This window comes from Polypterus senegalus, chromosome 6 (genome assembly GCF_016835505.1).
Source record: "Polypterus senegalus isolate Bchr_013 chromosome 6, ASM1683550v1, whole genome shotgun sequence".
Lineage (NCBI taxonomy): Eukaryota > Metazoa > Chordata > Cladistia > Polypteriformes > Polypteridae > Polypterus > Polypterus senegalus.
This window is the reverse complement of record NC_053159.1, coordinates 117,967,152-117,992,669: the sequence shown is the minus strand read 5'-3', so window position 1 is coordinate 117,992,669 and position 25,518 is coordinate 117,967,152. Positions and strand designations below refer to the sequence as shown.

Sequence of the window (25,518 nt, the reverse complement as noted above, 5' to 3'; positions counted from 1 at the left end):
TCTGTCATTCTTTTTCTCCACCAATAAGGGCCTGAAACGCAGTGAACAGAGCAGCATGCTTGACCTCTTCCGACAGAGGCTTCCAACACCACCTTCAGGGGGAGATGGCATGCCTTCTTTATCCTTCAGCACCCCTACTCCTGAGCAAGAATCATCAAGGATTCGTAAACTAGAGAAACTCATCAAAAAGAGACTGTGACATGGACATCAAAATTTTCACACTCAAGGGACACATCCATTCAAGAAGTATAAGGATCTTTATCTTGCAGCCCTATAGCTTCATTATTCAAAAGCTCCTCAAACAGTGAGGACTAGGTTTGAGTTATGTCATTCCAGTACACATGTGAAACACTACAGCCCCATTAAATATAACTTACTTTATTTTCTCTAAGGTGCAATACACAATGGTCTCAATTTGTGCACTGGACTTAGCCACGATCTCAGCTGTTCAGAGGTCACGCCTTTGCCTTTTTTTTTTTTTTTTCTTTGGTGGATGCTGCTGACAACAGACATCACAGTAGACTATTGGCTTATGGTTTATTTTGTTACAACAAGAGGTACAGTTTTAAAAATGAACTGTCTGATTTATAGTAAATACTGTACGCTGTCATTTTTAACATAATGTCTTGAATCAAAATTCACATTTATTTAAAATGTAGTTAAATGTTAGATAAAGAAATGTTTAGCAAGAAGGAATTATGAAGATGCCTGGAAAGGCTTGTTTAAAATTTGTTTTGTTCTTAAGTGGTTAAATTGCTTCTTCAGACAATGCTTACTGTCTTTAAATGGTGACATTCAGGTAATGGAAGCAGAGAAACCTATCTAATGACAAGGATGAAGGAACAGAGATTGGGGGTGGTGTGGGGCTCGACAGGTATCTGTGTTTTTTGGAATAAACCTTGGCAGGTCCTGGAACCACAAGATTCTTTAGGGTTCCTGTCTTGTTGTTCACAATGACCAAATGGCTCTTTTTAGTATAAAACAAGATGGAGACATTTCTCACTGTAGTGTTTTGATGGAAAGTTTAATATTATTACTCTTGTTATGTATTTGGCAAATGCATTTAGCCAAGTTGACACAGAATAATAAGGATAAATGAAAATTGTTTTACTTTTTTCACCCACCTTAAGTATAACAGGCAAGCTAAGTGACTTCTATTAGGAACCTAACTGGAAAGTTTGTTGTACAGAGTCTAGCCATTTAAGATGTAATATTATGTTGGGCTATGACTTTAACTAGGCATTGATGCTGATGGCTATCCCTGGGTCACAGTTCTGATCCTATCATGGTAACAGCAGCAGATACAAGGCACTAAAAGCAAGAATGTTGCAGTGAATGAGAAACCAGTCCATTTAGCAGATGCATACACTTCAGCATGCTTGACTTTGCTCTTTCTCTTGCTATAATATAAGCACCAGTTGAATTTTTCATTTAAATAGCATGTTTAAAGCAGCCGGATGCAACTGTAAATCAAGTGCTTTTGAGAATGCTGATATATTTGTTAGAAGGGCATTTATATTGGAAGTTTCACCAACTTGCACAAAGCCAGACCAGAGATGCAGGCTCCCAGAAGAGGTCTCCAAAGGTGTGTTTGAACTAGAATTGAGAGCAAAGCTATTCACTATTTAACCAATGTTTCCAGAAAGTAACCAATTTTAAAGACATGAAAGCAAAACATACTTTTATTTGCAAAAAATCTCAATCAGATATTACAACACCTTTTGATTCCAAGGCTCAAGTTGTAAGCAACACAAACTGGACTGTTGTCCGACTATTCATTTGCATGTAAAGTGTAAAGGTTTACTTGGCATTTTTTACAATAAAGTATCTGCAAGATACCGTAGTTTTGTTCCTTTATGGCTGAGTATTAAAATGACACATGCTTTGGTTCCTTAAGTTACTACAGACTTGTAATAGACTCCCCTTTTGGGCATTTGTATGTATCTTGCAAGGTTTTCTTTTGACTCTTACCAGTAGCGAATGGAATACTCCAGTGCTCTACTTCTCTTTACTAGAAAGAGAAGATCCTTGAGAGCTGCTAAAGTTTAATTTTGTACTTTCACTTATTGAAAACATTTTTGAAGTTTATTCAAAGCTACGCTGACACTCAACATTCCATGGGAATAAGCTATTGATGGAATTGAGACTTCCACATGAAAGTATTGTCGAAAAAAAACAAAAGAGTATCATGTAACTGCCTTACTGACAGTCCAATCACTTGGGATTGTCCAGGGCAGCATTTTACGTGTTGAATAGTTAATACTACTCATGGCCAACATTCTCCTTCAAGGCCCTGCCATGCCCAGCTTCACTGAATAAACTCGCATATTTTCCTGTTTACTAAGATGTTGGTGGCTGCTCTTGCTGGCTGAGTACTGTGTATCTAGAACTGCTAATTACGTAAGGATTCCCCTTTCCAAGAATTGATTTTGCATTCTGTGTGTTCAAATCTCCACAGAGATGTTTCTGGGCTTCCAGGTAGCGCTTCCTCCGATTCATCTTATAATGTTCTATTCTCTCTCTTTCTGCAATAGGGTCCTCAAGAGCACCTTCCCACCTGAGACTCTCCTTCATCTGATCTGTAAGGACGACTTCATCTACAGGCCGTTCCATCTGAGGACCACTTGATTTCCTGTGGACATAGGTCTCTGTTGATGCTCTGCCTTGGTTTTTGATTTTGGATAATTTGCCACTTAGTGATTTAGTTGAAGGCATGATGTGTGAGTGGCTGAACTTTACATTTCGCCCCATTGCTTTATCTGTCAACAAAGAAAAGAATAATTATCTTTTTTTATTGGTGTTTGCTTTGTCTATCATAATAATTTATCTGGAACAAACAATATGTCACACTAACACGGATATATCCAAAGATGCATCATTTTTTATTAGCTTTGACCTGCCATCTGTACTGAAATGATATCTGAGTATCAGACACTTTCCAAAGTGTATTTATTTGAAAATGCTAGTCTTGTGTGGATGAGGAAAACCTAACTTTTCTAAAACGTGAACATGATCAGACACTGACTAAACTATTTTTACATTAATTATCTGTGTCATCTCATTTTCACTGTGGGGATTGTCCTTCATTAAGTTCTTTGCATCAGGCAACAGATACTGTAAATTGAAACGCTCAAATATTTTGCTCTATTGATTGTGGGAGGACTCAGAGTCCATATTTTCCAAAGCTTTCGCTACTTTACAGTTTTTTTGATGTAGGCAGGAACAGATCAGTTTCCAGTTTGTGGGCCCCTAGGCTCTACGGGACACCAGGACCCCTTTCTCCAACTCTTCCTGACAGTCCGGACCAACCAGCCAACACGTTAAGAGTGCGTTGTAATCCAAATTCTGATACTTGTCTGTGTTGTGTGTGTTACAATTTTGCTATCCTAGCTGAATTGATGGCACATACCACATAATTCACACAACAATCATCTTCATTAAGATTCACAGGAATTAGGGAAAACACAAAAACATACACACACATTGGATTCAATAATAAAACACAATGCCGTAAAATCCTGTGATAACACATCCAGCAACTGCTCAAATTGTGCTGCCTTCCTTCCCCACAAGTGATCACAAAAGTCACCATCAATAGTTTGCTTAAACTGCGGCTGCCCTCACTAAAGCTGACAGAGTGGTATGGCTGCTGATGCCAAGGCTCATGAACCACACACCGATGTTGGCATGACGTGTAGCTCAGTGACAAACTGGTTACGTGGAAATCAACAATAAGACATATAATAAGAAGGTTAAAAACATCTATTGATTTGTACATGTGTACATTTTCTACACCCACATATTCTGAACAGGAAACTTGTCATATCCAAGCAAGAATGGGGTACAAGGTAGGAACAGTCCCTGAACAGGGCACCAGCACTTCACTGTGTGAAAATACACACATACTCAGGCTATCAGGGGCCATCATTTGGCACCGCCAAGCCATCTAACCTGCATGTCATTGGACTGAGGGAGAAAAACATGAGGAGAACATGCAGATGTTGCAAGTGGGGCATGAACCCCAGTCCCCCAGCCAAATCAATCGTTCACAGGTTTTCTCCAGATTGATCTGTATGGACAGCTTAGCTATTAGCTAAACAAATGGGCTTGATGGACTGAATGTTCTCCTCTCATTTGTCAGATTTCTTATGTTCTGTTATTACTCTCATTATAACCATGAGCAGGCTCATCCGAGTTCTTTCTTGTACTCCAGAAGGGAGTCTGTGGAGCATGTTTCTTCACTGTATGTTTGCACTGATTTGCATTGTTTTGTTTTTATGGACTTGAAGCTAACTTAAGTTTAATGTTTTTTATATGTTATTGTATTGTGTAAGGTAAAACTTAGTGGAAAAGATTATTTATTATTATTACTATTATTATATTGGAGGCAAACTTCAACAATACTGCAAACTCTCCATTCTTGCAGAAAATTCTGAAGGAGCAATTCCAATGCTGGACAAAAATATAGTTGGATTACTTAAAAAATAAATAAATAAATCAATCAATATCTGGCTACTCGTTCATAATGGTAATATGGGGCCTCTGCCAGACACTGGATTCACTAGACCCGTCTACTAAAGAATGGAGTCGAGTGTGCAGAGAAGACACAGCTGGTCAGCAAACATCACTGAGACATGATGAATATTTACAAAAAATCAAAAGTGCACAAAAAAGCTTTATCAATTCTCCATCGGTGGAAACATGAAGAATAATTATATATTAAACATGAGTATATTTCTGCAATACCTACCTACGTGATTAGTGAAATTTTCAAGTGGTTTCAGTTTCGAAGAAACGAGGGTGGTGGAGGTGAATATAAATTGTAGCATCTCATACTTTTCCGTCCAATTCAAACACTGCCAACTTTCGTTTATGAGCAGTTGGACCAGGTTTTCTAGTCAAATTCCATTTTGCTTTCGTCATTTTGATTTACTCGGCATTTCCTCCGTAAAGTAAACGGATCAGCGCGCTTGACCACCTGCGCATGCCCAATAGAACAGATTTTGGGGTTTTGTGGCCGGACAAACATTTAGAAAACGATCTACAACCGCGAGTGTGGATTAAGAGTTTTGAAACAGAAGCGGCGCTTTCAGTTTTATTCGTGTGATTGTGGACTAGCTTGGGAGAAAAGGTTATTATTTTTTATTTTATTTTTATATTATGAGAATAAATAAACATGTCAAACGAAACTGTCATTCTCCAAAGTACATACAATGGTGACAAATATGACGCAGATAGCAGCTGAATGTTACGTTCGTAAAATCGGGAGCCTAAACGGGGTAACGTCGACAGTTTCCTTGACTGACCTTCGTTTAACAGACGTATCTTAACAGTTTTAAAGCACGGGAATACAAATGGTTATGTGAGCTTTGTATTTTGGGGGTGGTTGTGCGGTGTCGTCGTACTTTGATATAATCAGGTTCTAAATTATGGAGCTTTCAGAACATAACGTGGTATGTTCCGCCACTCATGCCCCGTCCACTAAACACATTAATTCGGTCATTTTTTTTAAGTAGCCACTACTCTAAGCTTGATTGTACCATGCACGTGCAAGTCAACGCAGTAAAGGCGCTATATAAATATAAATTACGGTACTCATGTTTGCTGTATACAGTCGCAGCCTGCAAAAGGATAGCAATCTCGAATGCCGTGATTAATTTATAACGCTGCTCTGGAGGTCAGGCAGACCCACCTGGATCGTCCGAGGACGACGGGGTGCTGGAGTGGCCCCGCTTCTTCTGCTTCTTTTCCTCTTTAACTTTGCTCATTTTTTTAATCATGGACTTCTTTTTCTTTTGGTCTGTGCTCAGGACACCCGTGAGGAGTGACCCCTCCATGGCGAGTGGTAAACTACCTTCCCGTCGTGTTTTTACCGACGTCACTGTTGAATTACCACAATCCCAAATTCCACGAAAGACTCCCAGTGGTGCTGGCTAGACTAATGCACCCCTGAGATTCAATGTGCAAGTCTCAAGCGGACTCTCCAGTTCTCCTACAACAAGACACGTTACCATAGCAGCAACCTTACCAGGAAATGACGTCTGGTTGGTAAATCGCTTCTCTCGTGAGAAGAGCTTGTGCCGAGAAGCGGGATTTAATAAACAGTTCTAGCGATGCTTCAAATTAAAGCGATTAAATGGCGAGTAAATTCAAAATACTGAATTAACTAATACATGTACATATTTTTCTGCGTATCGATTGATGCCTATCTACCCGGGTGACCGAGGAGCGACCTACCCAGCGAAGCGCGTAACTGGCAAGTCAAGCGCATTTTAACTGCGTTATCTGTACAAAAGTGTCAATTTGAAAATTAGCTGATGTAATAGGAGTGCACACCGTTCACTGTATTACTTTAAACATCCGAAAAACTTTAGCATTCTGCATTCGAATCAACACTCCGGTGATGAGAGATCAGTGATCAATGTAACGGATTTTGCTTTCTGTTCATATTTCTTTTCATATATTTTATCTTGCAGGATTCATCAAAACGCTGTTCATATTTTTTTTGCTATCATAAGTAATTTTACAAATCTTTACAGAAACAAATAAAAGGAGAATGCATTACTTTTTAAGTTTTTCACAATTGCCAGGACACATTTCTTGAAACCTTCCAGCTTTTTCCCAAAACTGTAAACACAAAACCCAATTTTTAAATTACATTTACAAAACCTCTAACAATTCTGGTAAAATCAAACTTAAAACCTATTTAATTGTCAACAACATCAAATAATCCTTTCAGATCATACACACAGCCAGTCAAAATAAAAATGCTTCTGAGCATTCATTACACACTACTACAAAAAATGGAAAACACAGGGTTCAGGGCATTTAGCTGCAGATTATAATACAGTAAACATATTTCACATTTTCCCAAAAAAAAAAAATATATATATATATATATATATATATACTGTATATACAAACACAATATATAAACACAAAATAGTAGCAGAGTTTAGGTATGGTATACTGTTTTGAATATCTCTGGTACTAAGCACTTGCATACAGTACTGCAAAAGGACAAAGAAAAATGTAAATAAAAAGCACATTACAGTACACTATAAAATGTTGTGTAACTGAAAAATCAAAGACGATGAGTGATTCATTCTGCCTCAGCATCATATTTCTGTCCCAGTCAGGCCAGGGGTCTTTGTCCACTTCATAGACAATGGGGGAAGAACCCTTTGGTGTTCCTGCTCCAGCCTTGACAGGAGTCCACACCTCTCTCACCACGGGACTGTTCCATTGCCCGTTGGAGATTTGCCCTGGTATTTTACTGCAGAAAAAAACACTTCTCTTGGCTTGAGAAAACGGGAGTATGGTGTAAAGTTTAACAATTTGGAATCGGTGGTTGATGTTGATTAACCACTCTTATATTTGAACACCATGGTGACAAATGACATCCCAAGCTATGACATAGGTAGGTTGCTCTGTCTGCTCATTGTCCCAATGCTCACACTCAGATAGATGGCATGGGGTGGAGTCAAATTTAAAAAATCCATGCAATGACTTCCAGGTCCCAGCTTTTTTTTCTATTTTCTTTACTTTTGATCATTAGCCTTTTGGATGAAACCTGTAACCTTCAAAAAAGCAAACAAAGTAATCTAAATATTTCCAAAGATGTCTGAAATATTGACAAAGACCTAGATATATGTCCGTATGAGGCAGTTTGTCAAATGGGAGCTCCACATTTGGAATATATAAACTGCACAAAAAAATTAAAGGAACACTTTGAAAACACATCAGATCTCAAAAAAAGGGGGGAAAAAATCTTGCTGGATATCTCTACTGATATGGACTGGGCAATGTGTTGGGAACAAAAGGATGTCACATTGTTTGATGGAAATGAAAATTAGCAACCTACAGAGGGCTGAATTCAAAGACACCCCGAAAATCAAAGTGAAAAAGTGATGGAGCAGGTTAATCCATTTTGCAAAAATTTCATTGCAGGAACTCAAAATCGTAACCAGTAGTTTCTATGGCCCCCACGTGCTTGCATGCATGCCTGACAAGGTCGAGGGGGGCATGTTTCTAATGAGATGACAGATGGCGTCCTGGGGGATCTTCTCCCAGATCTGGACCAGGGCATCACTGAGTTGCAACCTTTTGGTGTCAGATGGACCGAAACATAATGTCCCAGAGGTGTTCTGTTGAATTTAGGTCAGGCAAGTGAGTGTGGGAGCCAGTCAATGGTATCAGCTCCTTCATCTTCCAGGAACTGCCTGCATCCTCTTGCCACATGAGGCCGGGCATTGTGCACCGGGTGGAACCCAGGACCTACCGCACCAGCATAGGTCTGACAGTGGGTCCAAGGATTCATCCCGATACTTAATGGCAGTCAAGGTGCCGTTGTCTAGCCTGTAGAGATCTGTGCGTCCCTCCATGGATACGCCTTCCCAGACCATCACTGACCCACCACCAAACTAGTCATGCTGAATGATGTTACTGGCAGCATAACGTTCTCCACGGCTTCTCCAGACCCTTTCACGTCTGTCACATGTGCTCAGGGTGAATCAGCTCTCATTTGTGAAAAGCACAGGGCACCAGTGGTGGACCTGCCAATTCTGGTATTCTATGGCAACTACCAATTGAGCTCCACGGTGCCAGGCAGTGAGCACAGGGCCCACTAGAGGACGTCAGGTCCTCAGGCTACCCTCAGGAAGTCTGTTTCTGATAGTTTGGTCAGAGACATTCACAGCAGTGGCCTGCTGGAGGTAATTTTGTAGGACTCTGGCAGTGCTCATCCTGTTCCTCCTTGCCTAAAGGAGCAGATATCGGTACTGCTGATGGGTTAGGGACCGTCTACGATTCTGTCCAGCTCTCCTAGAGTAACTGCCCGCCTCCTGGAATCTCCTCCATGCCCTTGAGACTGTGCTGGGAGACACACCTTTTGGCAATGGCACGTATTGATGTGCCATCCTGGAGAAGTTGGACTACCTGTGCAACCTCAGTAGGGTCCAGGTATCGCCTCATGCTACCAGTAGTGACACTGAGCGTAGCCAAATGGAAAACTAATGAAGAAACAGTCAGAAAAGATGAGAAGGGAAAAATGTCAGTGGCCTCCACCTGTTAAACCATTTCTGTTTTGGGGGTCATCTCATTGTTGCCCCTCTAGTGCACCTCTTGTTAATTTCATTAACACCAAAGCAGCTGAAACCTATTAGCAACCCCCTTACAAGAATAAACTCTGTGTTTTGCATACTCACAACTGTAAACCTACTTTTGCCCATCCTATCTTATATATAAACATCTACGCGTGGAAGTGTGTGTGTCTGTCTGGCTGGCCTGGAAGTGAGAGGTGGAGTTGGGGTAAGAGCTCCACCAGAGAGGAAACAGAAAACTCGCTTAGCTGCTAACAACACAAGCGATACTAGCACGTCAGCAACACGAAACCTCAGAAGAAAGACAAAGTCGCTTAGCCGCTAATATCAGCAAAACAGTATCCCTTTTTCTTTTCCTCCCGTCGCTGAAACACAAGCAATGCAAGCACATTGGCAAACGAATCCTCCTAAGAGAGAGACGTCAAGAGTAGTTCCTTTCAATTACCTGACATCTCTACATTTCAGTTTATTTTCTGACGATTTCAAGTTCCTAGGACCCCAGGCTTTTTATAACACGGGCTTACATGGCTAGTATATATATATATATATATATATATATATATATATATATATATATATATATATATATAAAATATAATATATATATAAAATATAATATATAATATATACACTAGCCGTGTTAGCCTGTGCTGTAAAAAGCCCGGGCTCCTAGAAAATATTGAAATCGTCAGATAAAAAATTGAAATGCAGAGTTGGCGGTTTCGTTTTGCGAATGTGCTCGCTTCGTTTGTGTATTAACAATTAAGCAAGTTTGTCTTTCCTTGGCGGTCTCATTTTGGTGACGGAGTCGCTTTCTTTCAGCTTCATGCTGTAGCCTTGTACTTCTTTCTGCTTCTGACACATTAACTTGTGGTCACTTTGCCGGCTCTTTGAACTTCATGCTGTAGCCTCGCACCTCCGTGCCAGACAGATAGACACACATACTTCCACGCATAGACGTTTATATATAAGATGATAAAATATATATAAATATATATATATATATATATATATATAAATATAATATGTTTATCCATGAGTCAATGGTTGTATCATTTGGTCTGTCTGTGTTAATCTGCCTGTTAATGTCTTCTTGTATGAACCTTCCCATAATTATATATTTTTTTTTTTTTTGCCAGGTTGTTACTGTATGTAAGGAAAAGCATATACACAATAAGCAGTAATGGCAAAACAAGGAGTCAACGAGGAAATAAGCGATTCTGAGCTCCTGGAGGTTGACCTGGAGGCTTTCATTGCTGGTGAACCACTACTGGGCGACCAATTGGGGAGGTTTGAAATAGGCATGGGGGTTTAGGTCTTGGTGGATCTGCAGATGTATGGGTTGCTTTTGTGTGTGTGTATATATATATGTATATATATGTATATATATATATATATATATATATATATATATATATATATATATATATATATATATATATATATATATATATATATATATATTAGTGATCACCAGAGTCCTCAACTAGATAATTTATTTTTTAGGTAATGCGCTTTAGTGAATCAAGAATTTCACTTGAAGTCTCAGGATGCCACCATGTCTGAATGCATTGCTCTGCGATTGTACAAATGAGTTAATCTGTACAAGCCCAAAGCAGCATCAGATTTTGAACATGTTAGGCTATTAAAAATTATTTTTACAAACACCACAGGGATTAAATGTGGGAGCAAGTTTCAATATACATCCACATTTAAGACAAGGAATAACTTTGTGAACAATTCAGAAATGAATTAAAAGATTTCATTTTATCTGTGACTGACAGAACTGAAATTTATTTCTAAATAATTATTTATCTCTTCAGGTGTGATGGAATGAACAGATTTTTATTTTATTTATTCATTTGCTTTATAGAGAGCCTGGATGTGGGAAATTCTCAAAACAGCTCAATGCAAGGTTGCAGTCCTGGGAGGAATGACACTGGGAGGTAAGGAGATGTCGGATCTAGGACTGTTGTGTCCCTGGATGGGTGTGTCACCTTACTGTTACTGCTGAAACTGAAAATTAGTTGGACAACAGGGAGGGTGGCAGTCTGTTTTTATTTATTTCAGTTTCGTGTGCCACCTTCTTTGATGTTCAGATGAGAAATGTGTACCAGAGTTAAAATTATTAGATAGGACATTTTGGAAGCATTTTTTTTTTTTACACAGAGTAAGGCTTTTTGAAGTTGTGAACAATGGCACTTCTGTTTGGGCAAGTGTGCTCTCACTAGGATGTGTGTCTGGGATCTTCCAAACAGGACCCTAGCTTTAAACGGCATGATGGCATATGCTTACATCCCTGTATACCCAGACTGTTCTTTCGTAATGTTTCAGGTCTGTGGAGGCTAGCTGTTCTACCCAGAAACCTTTGCTCAGTGGAAACAGTGATTTGATGGTTTCGCTCAAAAGGAAAAGAAATGTGGCCAACAAAAATCCCATGCAGCACTTTCACCTGCAGCATTTGTGGGTGACTGATGTGTCCAGTCAAAGCTGGTGTGAACTGCAGGTTGTTCATGGATTTGAAAAACCAGATGTAAGAAAGACCGTCAATGATGACCCTGTTGTGTTGGCTGGGTCCAGTGTCCATCTGGCTAGAGGTGAGCAGCCCCTCACTTACTAACACCCCAAAGCAATGATTCTTCATGTTGAAGGGCATCTTTACTATTCCTAGGAGAGTAATGTCCCTTTAGTGTTGTAATTGTTCTGGTTTGAAAAATAAACATTTTAATTTCAGAATGTTAAAATTGAAATGCTAGAAAAATGTACAACAGGCAAGCTAAAAATGCTAAAGAAGATGCAGAGTATTGTAAAGCACGCAGGTGGTTGTTTCAGAAGATGGACAGGGAAGGAACTTTGAGAATTTCGGTAATTAGGTGAATGTTGTGGTCTTCTCGAGGCATTTTCATATTGAACACTTAGGGTCAATTTAATTTATACTTTGCTCAGATTATGGCAAAGAAGATTTTACTGCGTTTTAGACTCTGGTCTTGACCGCCACTCTGTTTGGGTTTTGTTGCAGAGCTAGAAGAACACGACGTGGTATCGGTGAGCACTGAAAGCCGAGAGGACCATTGGGCTGCCAAGTTTCTCAATGTGCTTACTGGCCTTACAATGCTGAAGGAAAGTAAGTTCAAAGACGTGCCCTACAGATGTTTTTGAGCATCATCGGGGGATTTCCCTGTTAATCCTGGTTTTCCTTAAAGCCAAAGTGTAAAATAAGTCCTGTTTTGACTTATTTTGGGAACTGCTTCTCTCAATCCATGTGGTGAATAGAGTAGATCAAGTGTGTCTAGCACTTCCACTATAAGCTGTTTTGTTTTCATTGTAGTCACATTTCTAAGTTTAGTAGTAGAAGTAGTTGTGGTTAAGGCTTTGGACTTCAAACTCTGAGGTTGTGGGTTCAGATCCCACCACTGGCACTGTGTGACCCCACGCAAGTCACTTCACCTTCCTGTGCTCCGATTGGAAAGCCAAAACAAATGTAAACAGTTGTCTCTCAAATGTTGTACGGTCAAATAATAATCATTTAAAAAATTTTAGTAGTCTTATCACATACACAGTGTACGGTGAAATTCTTACCTGCATATCCGACCAACAAAATGTCATGAAAAATTTATATCTTTTTTTTAGCCCTAGTATTTCCTAAGGGTGAAGAGAACTGCTCTCTTGTTTCTGTGTTTTATTCAAAGCTGACACTTTTTAATAGTCACAGATGTTTGTAGTAATGGCTCCTTTTTCACATATTGTCATTTCTACATATCCTCCATTACAGAGTGTGAATTAATTCGCAACAACATCCAATTAGTCCTCCTTGTAGGCACTCATTTGTGACATCTGAGCTGACATGTGATAAGGAGCTCACAGTTATTACACAGAATTATGAAAATAATGAGGTATTTCCAAACCAGCAAGAATGGGGTTTGGCCTTTTTTTTTTACATAGAAGCTTTGTTGATCCTACTTCCTTTAGTATCACAGGATTAAAAAGGAAAAAGCGACTTCAACAGACTAGATGTCAATTTTTTTAGGTGGCCGGGTTCGAGAACTGCCAGTTTTTGGGCAGGTAGAGGGAATCTTCCTGGTGGGAGTCATTGATGAGCTGCATTACAGCCCCAAGGGAGAGTTGACATTGAGTGAACTGAAAACCCGTCTTCGGAAGTCTCTGCCATCTGCGGCCCAGAGGAGGACTCATGACTTACAAGTAAGCAGGATGTCTCTCTATTATAAAAGAAAATCTTGAGACGTGACAAGACATTTGCCAAGAGATTTTTTCAAGTTCCGCCCTCCTCTCAATCATTTATGGTAAACGGCCCACGTCCACGGTCCTCTCGCATCTCATTGCTGTAAGTGCTTTTGTCACACACTGTTCCTGCGCTCTCCGCTCTTATACATTTTTATGTTTTTCTCACTTTAAGTTCCCAATAAGAGAAGACATAATATGTTTAAATCCTATTGAAGAATTTCATCCCGAAGGGTTATTAACAGAAGAGATGAGTACTCGGGCAATCCTAGCACCGAGAAATGATTTAAAACAAATTAACGCGAAAATTATCGATCGGTTACATGGCAAATTGGTTAAATGCGTATCAATAGACTATGCTTGAACAGTTGGTGGTGATGGTGCGCAAGATGAAGACATTAACTTACAATATCCTGTAGAATATCTACAACTGTTAAAACCATCTGGTCTTCCACCGGCCAAATTACTGTTGAAAGAAGGATGTTTCGTAATGTTATTGTGTAATTTATGTATGAGAGATGGGCTATGCAATAGGACTAAATTAGTAGTATTCAAGATTGGTCAGACAATCCTGACATGTAAAATTTTAACAGGCGACAAGAAAAGTAATGTAGTACATCTTCCGCGGATAACATTAGACACCAAAGGAGATTTTGATATGCCATTCGTAGTAAAACGTTTACAGTTTCCCTTGAGAATAGCTTTTGCTATAAATCACAGGGACAAACATTAGAAAAAGTCGGTTTATTTATTAGGGAGAAAGAAATGATATTCATTCATGAGCAGTTATACATTGAGCTGTCATGATGTAAGTCCAAACATGGAATTAAAATTCAATGCAATATTGATAAAAAGTTAATTTCAAAAATTAAAAAAAAAAAAGTTTTACAGTAAAAGTGTACGTTTAAAAAGTATTTGTGTGTTAATTTCAAAGCCAAACAGAACAAAAACGTATAACACAACGAATACCTCTAACGCAACATGAAAATTTATTACGTCTTACTATGGTTAATTACTCGCTGTAATGTAAAATAGTTAGGTCTATTATGCATATGTAACAATTCCCATGAAAATAACGATCTGTTTAAATTGTACATCCACTTCCCCATACGTGAGCGGCAGATCCGTGAAGTGGCTAGCACGTAGTGCCTGCCCGGAGGTTGGCAAGTGAAGCGAGCAGGGGGCAGAGCCCCCTAGTAATTTAAAGAGTGATCGCCCAGATCTGCAGCTGCTTGGGGTTCCTGTCATAACACTGTGTTAAAAGACCAATTCAGTCCATGGAATAACAGGAAGGCAGAGTGTTACCTTGAATTAAATAACATATATACACAGTTCTAAGTGGACTGCGATTAACCTCTTTACACTTTCCAAGCCTGATAGCGTGGTGGCACAGTGATTACCACTGCTGCGTCACAGATATAGCATCCTAGGTTTGATGCCATGCCCAGGTATTGTCTGTGCAGAGTTAGCACATTCTCCTCATGCTTGCATTAATTTTTAAACTGGATACTCTTATATTTTTCTCTCCCAATCCTAGATGTTGGATAAATCAGTGATTCGAAACTGGCTCTGTGTGTGTTTCACTACGTGTGTATGTGTGAGTGGGCCTTGCAGTTGGACAGCACGTGCCTTGGGTCCAGTCCTGCTGGGATGTCATGTTAACTTTCCAAGTCAAAAAAAACAAAAAAACAAATGGAATTTATTGGCATGCAAACTTAAACAGACAAAGAAATCCTCATTCTGTTTTTTATTCCAGAAGACTGAACAAACTGTGTTTCCAGACTTCGTGGGATGAAAAAAGTTGGGATTGGCAGTGTAAAAGTTTAAAGCAAGACGTGGGTGGAATAAACATGCATGCTAATTAGTTTTTTTTCTTATCCCACTTATATATTGTTTCTGCAGAGCATGTCCATCACACAATGAGTAGTTCTGTTTTAGAACTGTTTTTTTATTTTTCTCCTCTTATGTTTTAGTGCCTTCTAACATGGGAGGGTATGTAGGTTTGATGTCAATGCAGTCAAACATCAGTTTTTGTGTTTCCATCTTTTAACCATTTACCACCTCATGCTTTGTGGCTTATTGCTCTGTAGGGGGCAGTGCTGAGCCAAAAAAAAACGATTTCATAATTAGACAAAAATTTAGCCAGCACAATGGCGCATCTCTAAAATAGCATTGCATGATTTTTACATTTAAAATGTAAATGGATAAGTTTCATATGTTTTAAGTCCAAGTTATTTCTACACAACAAAGGTTTTGAAATAGCAAAATATGCTTTCCGTGTTTTTGACACGTTTGTGTGTGGTATACATGGTATATACGCATTTAACAACCGAATTTGTGTTCTACAGTTAAGCATTTTCTGTAAATTAAAAAATATATATCTTGCCCTCCCTGATGCTTTCCAATCGATGCTAATGGGGTATCGCTGTAAAATGAAAGCTTAAAAACTTACTGAATAGGTTCAAGACAGTTGTCGAGTATTGATCCACGTCTTGCCATTACACACACATTGTAAAACAGTCCTTGTGTCCCATTTTTGTACAAAAAACACCAGTACTGTGACATTCAGCTATTTTAAAAGAAGACCAACTGTGCACACCATCTCAGCATTTGTCGTCTTCTGCAATAATCCTTCAGCCCCCCAGGGCACAGTTTCCTCTTGAAAGACCAAATCACTGTAAACTTTTATTACTACGTGGCTGGTTTTATATTGATTTACTTGCATATTTAAGTGAGAACTCACAGAAGAAAATAGGAAATGTATACTTTTCACAAAAAAAAAAGTTATACCAGGAATTTGCGATAAAATGGTTATTTGCAGATCTCTTTTGTTGTCACAAACATGCATCAAAAACATGGAAGGCATATTTTGTTATTTCAAAACCTTTGCTGCTTCATCAGTAAGTCTTTAGGCTTTTATTTTACAGTGGTGCCCCATTAGCCTCTATTATGAACTGCAATTGAAGGTAATACATTTTTTTTAAATCTACAGAAAATGCTTAACTTTAGAACACCAATGTTATCTACCAAATTCACTTATACCATGTTTCTGAAGAAGTAACTTCGACTTGAAAAATACTGAACTTAAAAAAATAAAAAAAACTATGGAAGACAATTTATGAATATATTTCCCATCTCTGGTTAATCTATTTCCCATATTGGCTAACTAAAAAGATTACAATATGCAAGCTTTTGAGGCAGCTCAGGTCCCTTGATGTGCTGTAATATGTAAGATGTAATATATCTTGTTTGTAAGATGTAATATATCTTGCCTGAAGAAGGGGCCTGACTTGCCTTGAAAGCTTGCATATTGTTATCTTTTTAGTTAGCAAATAAAAGGTGTCATTTTACTTAACGTCTCACTGCATTTATATTGGCTAATACAGTACAACACCCCAGTACTACCAAGATGGATAAACTGTAAAATGAGCTGTAGAAACTACGTTTCTTCCACTTAAGTATATAATACATAGCCATTTTGTAGAAGGCAAAGGGATGGATTATTAGATGACCACCGCACTTTGTAGTTTTGTATTCTTTTTTATGAAGCCAGTGTTTCCGATAGCACAATGTTAATTAATTTTGATTTAATCCGAGGCTCTGTATGGGCTGTATAAACCTGCCAGATATAATCTATAATCCGATTCTACAGGACATTTTGTATTCTAAACAAGTATCCATCCATCCATCTTCTAACCCGCTGAATCTGAACACAGGGTCACGGGGGTCTGCTGGAGCCAATCCTGGGCAGGGTGCCAACCCACCGCAGGACACACACAAACACACCCACACACTAGGGCCAATTTAGAATCGGCAATCCACCTAACCTGCATGTCTTTGGATTGTGGGAGGAAACCGGAGCGCCCGGAGGAAACCCACACAGACACGGGGAGAACATGCAAACTCCACGCAGGGAGGACCCGGGAAGCGAACCCGGGTCTCCTAACTGCGAGGCAGCAGCGCTACCACTGCGCCACCGTGCCGCCCTTTTAAACAAGTATTTGTTATGTATTCATGGAGGTATGTAGTACTCCTCTGCATTTGAAGGAGTATATTATTTAACAAAACTCTTTTGACATCAGCATTTAGCTCAGAAACGTCAAACTGTTCTTTGCTGTTAAAGAAACATTATTTTAAATTCTGTGGTTTGCTATTGTTCTCAATCTGCCACATCAGGGGCCTCATGCATAACGCCATGCGTAGAATTCGCACTATAACATGACTTAAGCACAAAAGCTGAAATGTGCTTATGCACAGAAAAATCCAGATGCAGGAATCCGTGCATACTTCCATGTTCTTCCAATCCATAAATCCCGGTCAGCGTGAAAAGTAACACACGTACGTGCGCCTGCTGTCCCTGCCCCAATTCCTCCCAGAATTATGCCTCTTTGAATATGCAAATCAATATAAATTGCCCTTAAGCTCAACGTTCTGTGAAAAGACAATGGGAAAAGCACGGGGGAAAATATAAGAATTTCAGCGAATACCAAGTGGAGGCAAAGGAAAAACATACTATTTGTTGATTTAAACAGTGGTATAATCAACAAAAGGAAGTTGATCGAGTGACATAGCGTGTTGGAGAAACTCGAAAGCTCAAGTTCACAAAGTTGCACAGTGCCAAAATAAAAAAGAAGTCACATATCATAGTCGCCGTGAAAAGGCGAGTTGTAGCCCACTGTCTGAGCTTATTAAGGTACAGACAAAAAAAATAGGCACACAGTGAAAAAAGCACGAAATGTCAACTTTAATCTCGAAATTTCCACTTTAATCAGGTAGTTTATTTAATCTTAAAATCATTTAATTTACTAGTTAAATACTTTGCTTTGTATTTGATCTTCAATGTGCTCTATGTGTGTGAATCACTACGTGCTTCCGTTCTTTCTCTTTCTCTGACAGGACACAGAATCCATTACATTCGTAATATTACAGCTCTCTGAATAATTAAAATACTGAGATGTATACGTGATATCATTTTCATGTTGATTGAAATGAAAGCATGTTATTAAACATTGGAACATGATGGCACAGTGATTGTTCATGTCTCACACAAGATGCTGCTGCGCCATTCGCGACCTTCAATGAAATAATTTAATGTAGCAGTACTGTCTCTTTCAAACGTACTAACCTCCTATTTCTGTCCTTACTTTTCTTTCCCTAAATACCCAATCGCCACACAATCAGCTCTGTAATAGACGTTAAGCCATCTGTAAGCTTACAACAACGATTCTTCAAAACTTTTAAGGAACATTGAAATATCTTCATAGTACGTGTTTAATTATTCTATCCATCTATCCTTCCAGTGTCGTGCCAGCCTCAGTAAATATACAGCGCAAGGCAGGAGCAACATGTGAACTTGCTAGCGCTGTGGCACCGTGTCCTCACATGTTTAATTATTAACAATACAGATGATTTAAATGAAGTTAAAGTTTTATCTGTATAATATAACCAACATACTGTATCTTGCTGCATTTCATCTTAAAAATGATATCGTCATCATATGTAAATACGCACTTTATAAAGTGGCGCAGGTTGTGCAATATTATAACTGTAGTTCAAGTTTACAGTGAGGTAAATGTACTTATAAGTACAAACAGTTCTACAAGGAGCAATTGATTGAGTACATTTATAGTTCTTGGGATGAAACTGTTTCTGAACCGCGAGGTCCGTACAGGAAAGGCTTTGAAACGTTTTGCCGTGGCTGAGTCAGTGTGTGCTTGATGCTGTATACCGATAATTCTCTTTCCGATCAGCTGCTGCTGTGATTCCCCACTCAGATACAGTGATATAAATACTCCGACTGGTGCAGTGAGAGTAATATGGAAAAAGATGATCCACTGTGGCAACCCTTAAAGGGGGCAGCTGGTCTCGACTGTTGTGAGAGATGGATGTCTGAAGTGTAGTTTCACTAGCAGCGGTGTTATTTTTTATATTATCTTCTTATTATCCTGAGATATCCTGTATTTATCCAACCTGAGGGACACTACTACAGTATATGCTAGCATACTGTATATAAACATGGCCAACAAGAAAGGGGTTCAGAAAGAAATGAAAACTAAAGCTACATCCAAGCTCAGATCGCCAAGCCCAAGTTCAAGCTCAAGATACGGCCTTTCAGAGGCTGACCTGGATCAGATGGGCGAAAGCCCAGACTCCTCGGGACCACGGTCCGCTACATCGTCTCCGGCTGAGAGCGAAATGGGGAACGAATGTACGAGTGCGAGTGACGCAGGTCATGATAGCTCACCGATTGGAGAAGATCATCTGAAACTGGAAAAGGCCTTGCGGTCCGCGCTCTCAACTACTTCACGCGGGCTGGGAACACCGGCTGCAATAGAGCCCACAGCCTCACCTACGGTGCACGAAAGCAGAAATGATCTGTCTGAACTGAAGGTGATGATCGCTGAGCTCAAACAAGCTCAAGCAAAGCTCAAGCAAGAGATAAAGAAAGATATAAAGAAAAGCGAGAAGGCAAATGAGAAGGCAAGGGAAAAAGCAAATGAGAAGCTGCAACAGGAGCTGCGACAGATGCAGCGACAGATGCAGCAGCAGGATAATAAAGACTTGGAGGAACGCATATGTATTCGCTTTGAGGCAGCCTTTAAAGATATGGTGGGTAAAATTGAAGAGCACATTCGGGAAACCTTGTCTAAACTGAGCATACTTGCTGATCAACTGGAGGATGTCAAGGAGACATTCACGACTCGGATTGAATCAGCCGAAAATCTAGCTGCCAGTGCTGAAGAAAAAGCAACAACTGCCAGCTCTGAATGAAAAAGAACTCAGGGACAGACTTGCTGCTTTGGAAGATAGAAGCAGAAGGAATAATATTAGAATCGAAGGTCTACCTGAGAATCGAGAAAGTCCAAACCCAGTGAAATTCGCAGCTGAACTATTTTCTAAAATAATTGGAGAGGACTTTAAAGCAGATTCTGAGATAGCAGCGGCTTGCCGCGTACACGGATCAAATACCGTTAGAACTAGATCTTTTATTATTCACTTCGAGAGATAATTATTTAAGCTAGAGGTGATGGCACTCCTCAGACACAAGGAAGAGATTATATATGAAAATAACCACATTCGTATCTTCTCTGATTTCTCTCCAGAAACAGCTATTAAACGTGCAGCCTTCTTTAACATCAAACAGCGGTTACGGCAAGCCAATGTCAAATACAGCCTCTTATATCCTGCCAAACTGAAAGTGGAATTGCACGGTCAATTTTATGTCTTCGCCTGTTTTATTACTGGGCAGCAAACATACAAGCTATAAAAACCTGGACACAAATAGATGAACATACACAGGCTTGGTCTGCAATAGAACTAAAATCCTGCTGTACTTCTTTATATTCCCTGCTCTGTGCCCCAATAAATGCAAGTTATCGCCAATATACTAATAATCCAATTGTGCTTCACTCATTTAGAATATGGAACCAATGTAGAAAGCATTTTAAGATGGAGAATCTTTTATCAGTGGCACCTCTGCAAGAGAACCACCTCTTTCAACCTTCACAAACATATGCAGTTCTTAATATCTGGAAAAAATTTGGGATTAACTTGCTTAGAGATCTTTATATAGGCAACGTCTTTGCATCCTATGAACAATTACATTCCAAATTTAACATTCCAGCTACAAACTTCTTTCACTATCTTCAAATCAGGAACTTTGTTAAACAGAACCTGCCCGATTTTCCTCATCTTGCACCTTCATCCACACTGGGAAAAATATTGCTCAATTTCAAGAACTCAGACACCATCTCTGCAATATCTAAAATTATTTTACAGTCCCTCCCTTTCAAAGATCCAAGAGGACACTGGGAAAAAGATCTTTCAATTAATATATCAGAAAAGGAGTGGAAAATAGCAAAGCAGAGAATTCACTCGAGCTCCATATGCGCAAAGCATACTATTATTCAACTCAAAATTATATATTGAGCACATCTGTCTCACCTAAAACTCTCCAAAATGTTTCCAGGGCAAGATCCAAAATGTGAACGCTGTAATCAAGTCCCAGCCTCACTGGGTCACATGTTTTGGGCCTGCACCAAATTAACATCATTCTGGACCAAAATTTTTAATTACCTTTCAGACAGCCTTGGTCTCACAATCCCTCCTAATCCTCTAACAGCTGTGTTATTTGTTCTTCCAGAGGGGATTAAAGTGGAGAAAGACAAACAAATTGTGATTGCATTCACTACACTTTTGGCACGCAGACTTATTTTACTAAACTGGAAGAACCCTAACTCTCCTCTTTTAAGTCAGTGGGAAACTGATGTTTTATACTATTTGAAATTGGAAAAAATAAAATACTCGGTTAGAGGATCTGTACAGATTTTTTTCAAAACATGGCAGGATCTAATCAGTAATATTTTAGAATAAGCTCTTAAAGCACAGAGGAAGCAATTACTTCTGTATTTCTTTTTCTTCTCCATTCATTTCTATTGGCTTATCAAACTCATCAGTTTAGGTATGTTTACAAGCCTTAAGTTTTACTCCGTTGGCCTTGCTTTCTCTCTCAGGGCTGGGGGTCGATTTGCTCTCAATCCTACTTTTTGTAAATTGATTGATTTGTATGGAATGATTGCAATAAAATTAATAAAATTTCAAAAAAAAGGAGCTGCTGAAAGAAGAAGAAGATGGTGCAGTGAGAGAAACAACGCTAAAGCAGTTATGGTATTTGGAATACTATGGCTATTCCCTGGGCCATTATATTGTTACAGGTAATCTACAATCAGATGCATTACACTAATAAACAATTTGCGGTTAGTTTCAGTGTATTTATAAAGCCGCGTCAGGAATGTGGCTCTAAGAAATAAAGGGTAACCACACAGGAACAGTAGCACTGCTTTGACGCTAGGTGGCGCCAGTCTGCAAAACCGAGCGGAGAACTTGCGTACGACAGGGTATGAGGTACCGTGGAAAAGTGCGTGGCTTTACGCCAAGTCTAGGTTTTATACATCACGATTTGAATGTGGAAACGTTCTTACACAACATTTCTGTGTGTACGCACCGTTTATACATGAGGCCCCAGATGTTTCTGGTATTGCAAATTTTCATCCATCCATCCATCCATTATCCAACCCTCTATATTCCTAACTACAGGGTCACAGGGGTCTGCTGGAGCCAATCCCAGCCAATACAGGGCGCAAGGCAGGAAACAAACACCGGGCAGGGTGCAAGACCACCGCAGTATAAATTTTCCTTTTTAGAAAATATTTACATTTTTTGTGAACTGAAGCAAATCATCATTTCATAGTCCCTTGCTTGATTTTTTTAAACAAATAGTGATGGATACAAAGAGATATAAAACAGACTGTTTCCTGTATGCCTCTCAATGCATCTCATTGTTCATGGGGGAAAAAAAAAAGTTGTAAATTCTTCATTAGGTCTTATTCCAAGTTTGTTAAAATATAAGCTAAAAGCATATTGTATTTGCAGTAGTAATAGGAGACTAATTAATAAAAATGTTGTCGTCCTTCTGGATCAGAGTTTGAAACCCTGATGCAGTCGATGGTCTTCTTTTGAATGCGTTAAACCCTCTGCAAAGTGCAACTGGACTTAGATCAGTGCTGTGGGGCTAAATTAGTAATAAACCATTGCACCCACACTGTGTCTTTTACACTGTGTCTTTTACATTAGTTAAAAGTCTTAGTTCATTAGAAACAAAACAGAAATGTAGGGGACTGATGTGATCAGCTGCAGATAAAAATTAAAATGGATATCTCCGTTTTTAGCTTTTTAAAACTAGAAGAGGTATACAATGATGTCATGTACTGTGTTCTGCTGTGCTCTTTCAGTCTAACAACTGTCTGATCGCATGCTGGCTGTGTCACTGTTATTAGTATGTTGTTACGGGTATGCCATCCAGATGTGTTCTTTTTGCAAGGGACGCTGCTTTCTCTGCACTTTTCCATACTGCTTCACATTTAGGGTTAAAGGGAGGGAATACACGACGCTTGTTTTGCTCCTTTTTCTGTATTTTCTTTCTTTAAGTCTCTGTATCTGTGCCTCTCTATTGTTCCTACAGGCAGGCATTTACAGGCTCCTGTTTGACAGGATGGTCCAAGGGAAGTTGGAGAGCCAAACATTTGTGCAGAGCCTTAAATTGAGACCGGACAAGCAGTTGGCACCAGGGGTTTGTGACCATGCCCAAGCTGTTGGCTTTCATGTATGCACCTTCAGTGATGCCCTGGAATTGCTTCTTTTAAACCTGACCTACATGGAGACCCCTAACATTGATAATTTGAAAATTGAGTACGTCCACCAAAGCACAGGTGCCCCACTTGGCATTAAAGAGGTACAATTCAGTGAGCCCCGTTTATTGGCTGAGCTGCACTACTTGCTGTCTTATTGGACTGGCCAGAGAGAACCCCAGGGTGTGGATATTGAAGATTCGTGGAAATGTGGCTGGTGTGTTTTTACTGAGCATTGTGAATGGAGGAAAGCAACTGTGAAAAATACAGGGCAATCAGTTTGGAACAAGAGACGCAGATGATGTTCTTATGAAATGTGCAAATGATGTCCAGCATCCTGAATATGAGAAAAGGCTAATCACTGCGATTGTGCCTGGGCTGAAAACCATCCTGTGTAAAACAATTTGTTACGTTAAATCAAAAAGACAGACGATGGCAAAATTATCTTAAGCATAATGAATGGCTTTACTGCTTAACAAGATTCAAATACTGTATAACGCAAAAATTAACTGATAATTTTTCATTTGTTATTGATAATTCCTCTGTCTCCCCTTCCCCACAGGTTAAGAGTCTGGGTGTCATCCTTGACAGTACTTTATCTTTTCAGTCCCACATCAATAACATATCCAGGTCTGCATATTTCCACTTGTGTAACATTAATCGTTTTCACCCCTTCCTCACTCCCCACACCACTGCTATCCTCGTTCATAGCCTTGTCACTTCTCGTCTGGATTATTGTAATTCCCTTTTCTTTGGTCTTTCTCGCAGATCTCTTTATAAGCTTCAACTAGTCCAGAATTCAGTTGCCCACATCATTACTAGAACCCCCTCTATTTCACTCCTGTCTTGCAGCAGCCTCACAGGTTTTCTGTTACGTTCCGCATTCAATTCAAAATTCTTCTGTTAACTTTTAAGGCTATCCACAACCTTGCCCCTCCACATCTGTCTGACCTCCTCCATGTTGCCATTCCCTCCCGTACCCTTAGATCCTCTTCCTCCATGCACTTAACTGTCCCCTTCGTCCGTCTTACCACTATGGGGAGCACAGCATTCAGTTGCTCTGCTCCCCAGCTCTGGAACTCGCTACCATCTGAGCTTAGAAATATTGAATCATTCTCACTTTTCAAAATCTAAACTTAAAACTCATTTGATTAAGACTGCTTTTTCTCTTTGATTACAATTGCTCTGTCTGATTTTAAATTTTGTATTTTACTTTTGTTTATAATGTGTGTTGTATCTGTTGTTCCGTGTCCTTGAGTGTTTTGAAATGTGCCTACAAATAAATAAAATGTTTTATTATTATTATTATTACTATTACTAAACTGTCCCGACCTGGGTTCGCTTCCCGGGTCCTCCTTGCTTGGAGTTTGCATGTTCTCCACGTGTCTGTGTGGGTTTCCTCCGGGTGCTCTGGTTTCCTCCCACAGTCCAAAGCCATCCCGGTTAGGTGCATTGGCGATCCGAAATTGTCCCTAATGTGGGCTTGGTGTGTGTGCCCTAGGTGGGCTGGGATTGTGTTAGGATATAGCAGGTTGGATGAAAACTGACTGACTTAACTGAGTGGTGGCTGTGAGGCTAGGGATTTGCACTGGTAATCGGAAGGTTGCCGGTTCAAATCCTATAAATGCCAAAAGTGACTCTACTTTATTAGGCCCTTGAGCAAGGCCCTTAACCTGCAATTGCTCCGTCCTAGGTATGACGTTAATCTGCATCCAGCCCTGCATGTAGGCCCTCCAACCTACATGGAAAAACTTGGGGGTTGGTGGCAGAATTGGCACTCTGGCTACAAAAAAAAAAACCTCACACTGGTTCCGTTCCATCTGAACTTGTGTAGTGCTGAGGTGTCACCCATCACATGGCTACACTTGGGTCCCAATCTGGGATCCAAAGTTTGTTCGTTATCTGGTGGGTGCTCCTAACCTAGTCCTTAACTGTCCTATACTATATATAAATGCAATTGAGAAACAAAATGACATTTGCAGGCTTCTGCT

General features: G+C 39.6%; 3 protein-coding genes across 6 annotated transcripts in view; 2 read left to right on the top strand and 1 right to left on the bottom strand.

Annotated features, from left to right (window-relative positions):
• Positions 1 to 1,838, top strand: part of vps53 (VPS53 subunit of GARP complex) — a 38,633-nt gene extending 36,795 nt beyond the window's left edge. For both annotated transcript variants that reach the window (XM_039756915.1, XM_039756914.1), the window contains exon 22: positions 29 to 1,838. In XM_039756915.1, coding sequence (XP_039612849.1) covers positions 29 to 199 — 171 coding nt within the window. In that variant the 3' untranslated portion in view covers positions 200 to 1,838. The remainder of the gene's footprint in view (positions 1 to 28) is intronic.
• Positions 1,665 to 5,977, bottom strand: c6h17orf97 (chromosome 6 C17orf97 homolog). 2 transcript variants are annotated; one of them, XM_039756919.1, is made up of 2 exons: positions 5,693 to 5,977; positions 1,665 to 2,759 (listed from the first exon to the last, which is right to left on the bottom strand). In XM_039756919.1, exons 1-2 carry the CDS (start codon positions 5,835 to 5,837, stop codon positions 2,341 to 2,343), a joined length of 564 nt encoding a protein of 187 aa, XP_039612853.1. In that variant the 5' UTR covers positions 5,838 to 5,977; the 3' UTR covers positions 1,665 to 2,340. The 2 variants fall into 2 exon arrangements, with proteins under 2 accessions (XP_039612853.1, XP_039612854.1); XM_039756920.1 differs by lacking the exon at positions 5,693 to 5,977 and adding an exon at positions 4,751 to 4,961.
• exo5 (exonuclease 5) lies at positions 5,000 to 24,286 on the top strand. 2 transcript variants are annotated; one of them, XM_039756916.1, is made up of 7 exons: positions 5,000 to 5,131; positions 10,241 to 10,360; positions 10,975 to 11,047; positions 11,436 to 11,698; positions 12,121 to 12,225; positions 13,129 to 13,301; positions 23,362 to 24,286. In XM_039756916.1, exons 2-7 carry the CDS (start codon positions 10,285 to 10,287, stop codon positions 23,827 to 23,829), a joined length of 1,158 nt encoding a protein of 385 aa, XP_039612850.1. In that variant the 5' UTR covers positions 5,000 to 5,131; positions 10,241 to 10,284; the 3' UTR covers positions 23,830 to 24,286. The 2 variants fall into 2 exon arrangements, with proteins under 2 accessions (XP_039612850.1, XP_039612852.1); XM_039756918.1 differs by lacking the exon at positions 5,000 to 5,131 and adding an exon at positions 6,106 to 6,256.
• The last annotated feature ends 1,232 nt before the right edge of the window (positions 24,287 to 25,518 follow it).

Excerpts from the sequence above, each read along its gene's own strand:
- c6h17orf97 (XM_039756919.1), bottom strand. The coding sequence starts at position 5,837 with ATGGAGGGGTCACTCCTCACGGGTGTCCTGAGCACAGACCAAAAGAAA. Across the intron at positions 2,760-5,692 it reads GTCGTCCTCGGACGATCCAG|ATAAAGCAATGGGGCGAAAT; the intron begins GTGGGTCTGCCT and ends CTTTGTTGACAG.
- exo5 (XM_039756916.1), top strand. The coding sequence starts at position 10,285 with ATGGCAAAACAAGGAGTCAACGAGGAAATAAGCGATTCTGAGCTCCTG. Across the intron at positions 11,699-12,120 it reads CAGTGTCCATCTGGCTAGAG|AGCTAGAAGAACACGACGTG; the intron begins GTGAGCAGCCCC and ends GTTTTGTTGCAG. Across the intron at positions 12,226-13,128 it reads CCTTACAATGCTGAAGGAAA|GTGGCCGGGTTCGAGAACTG; the intron begins GTAAGTTCAAAG and ends CAATTTTTTTAG.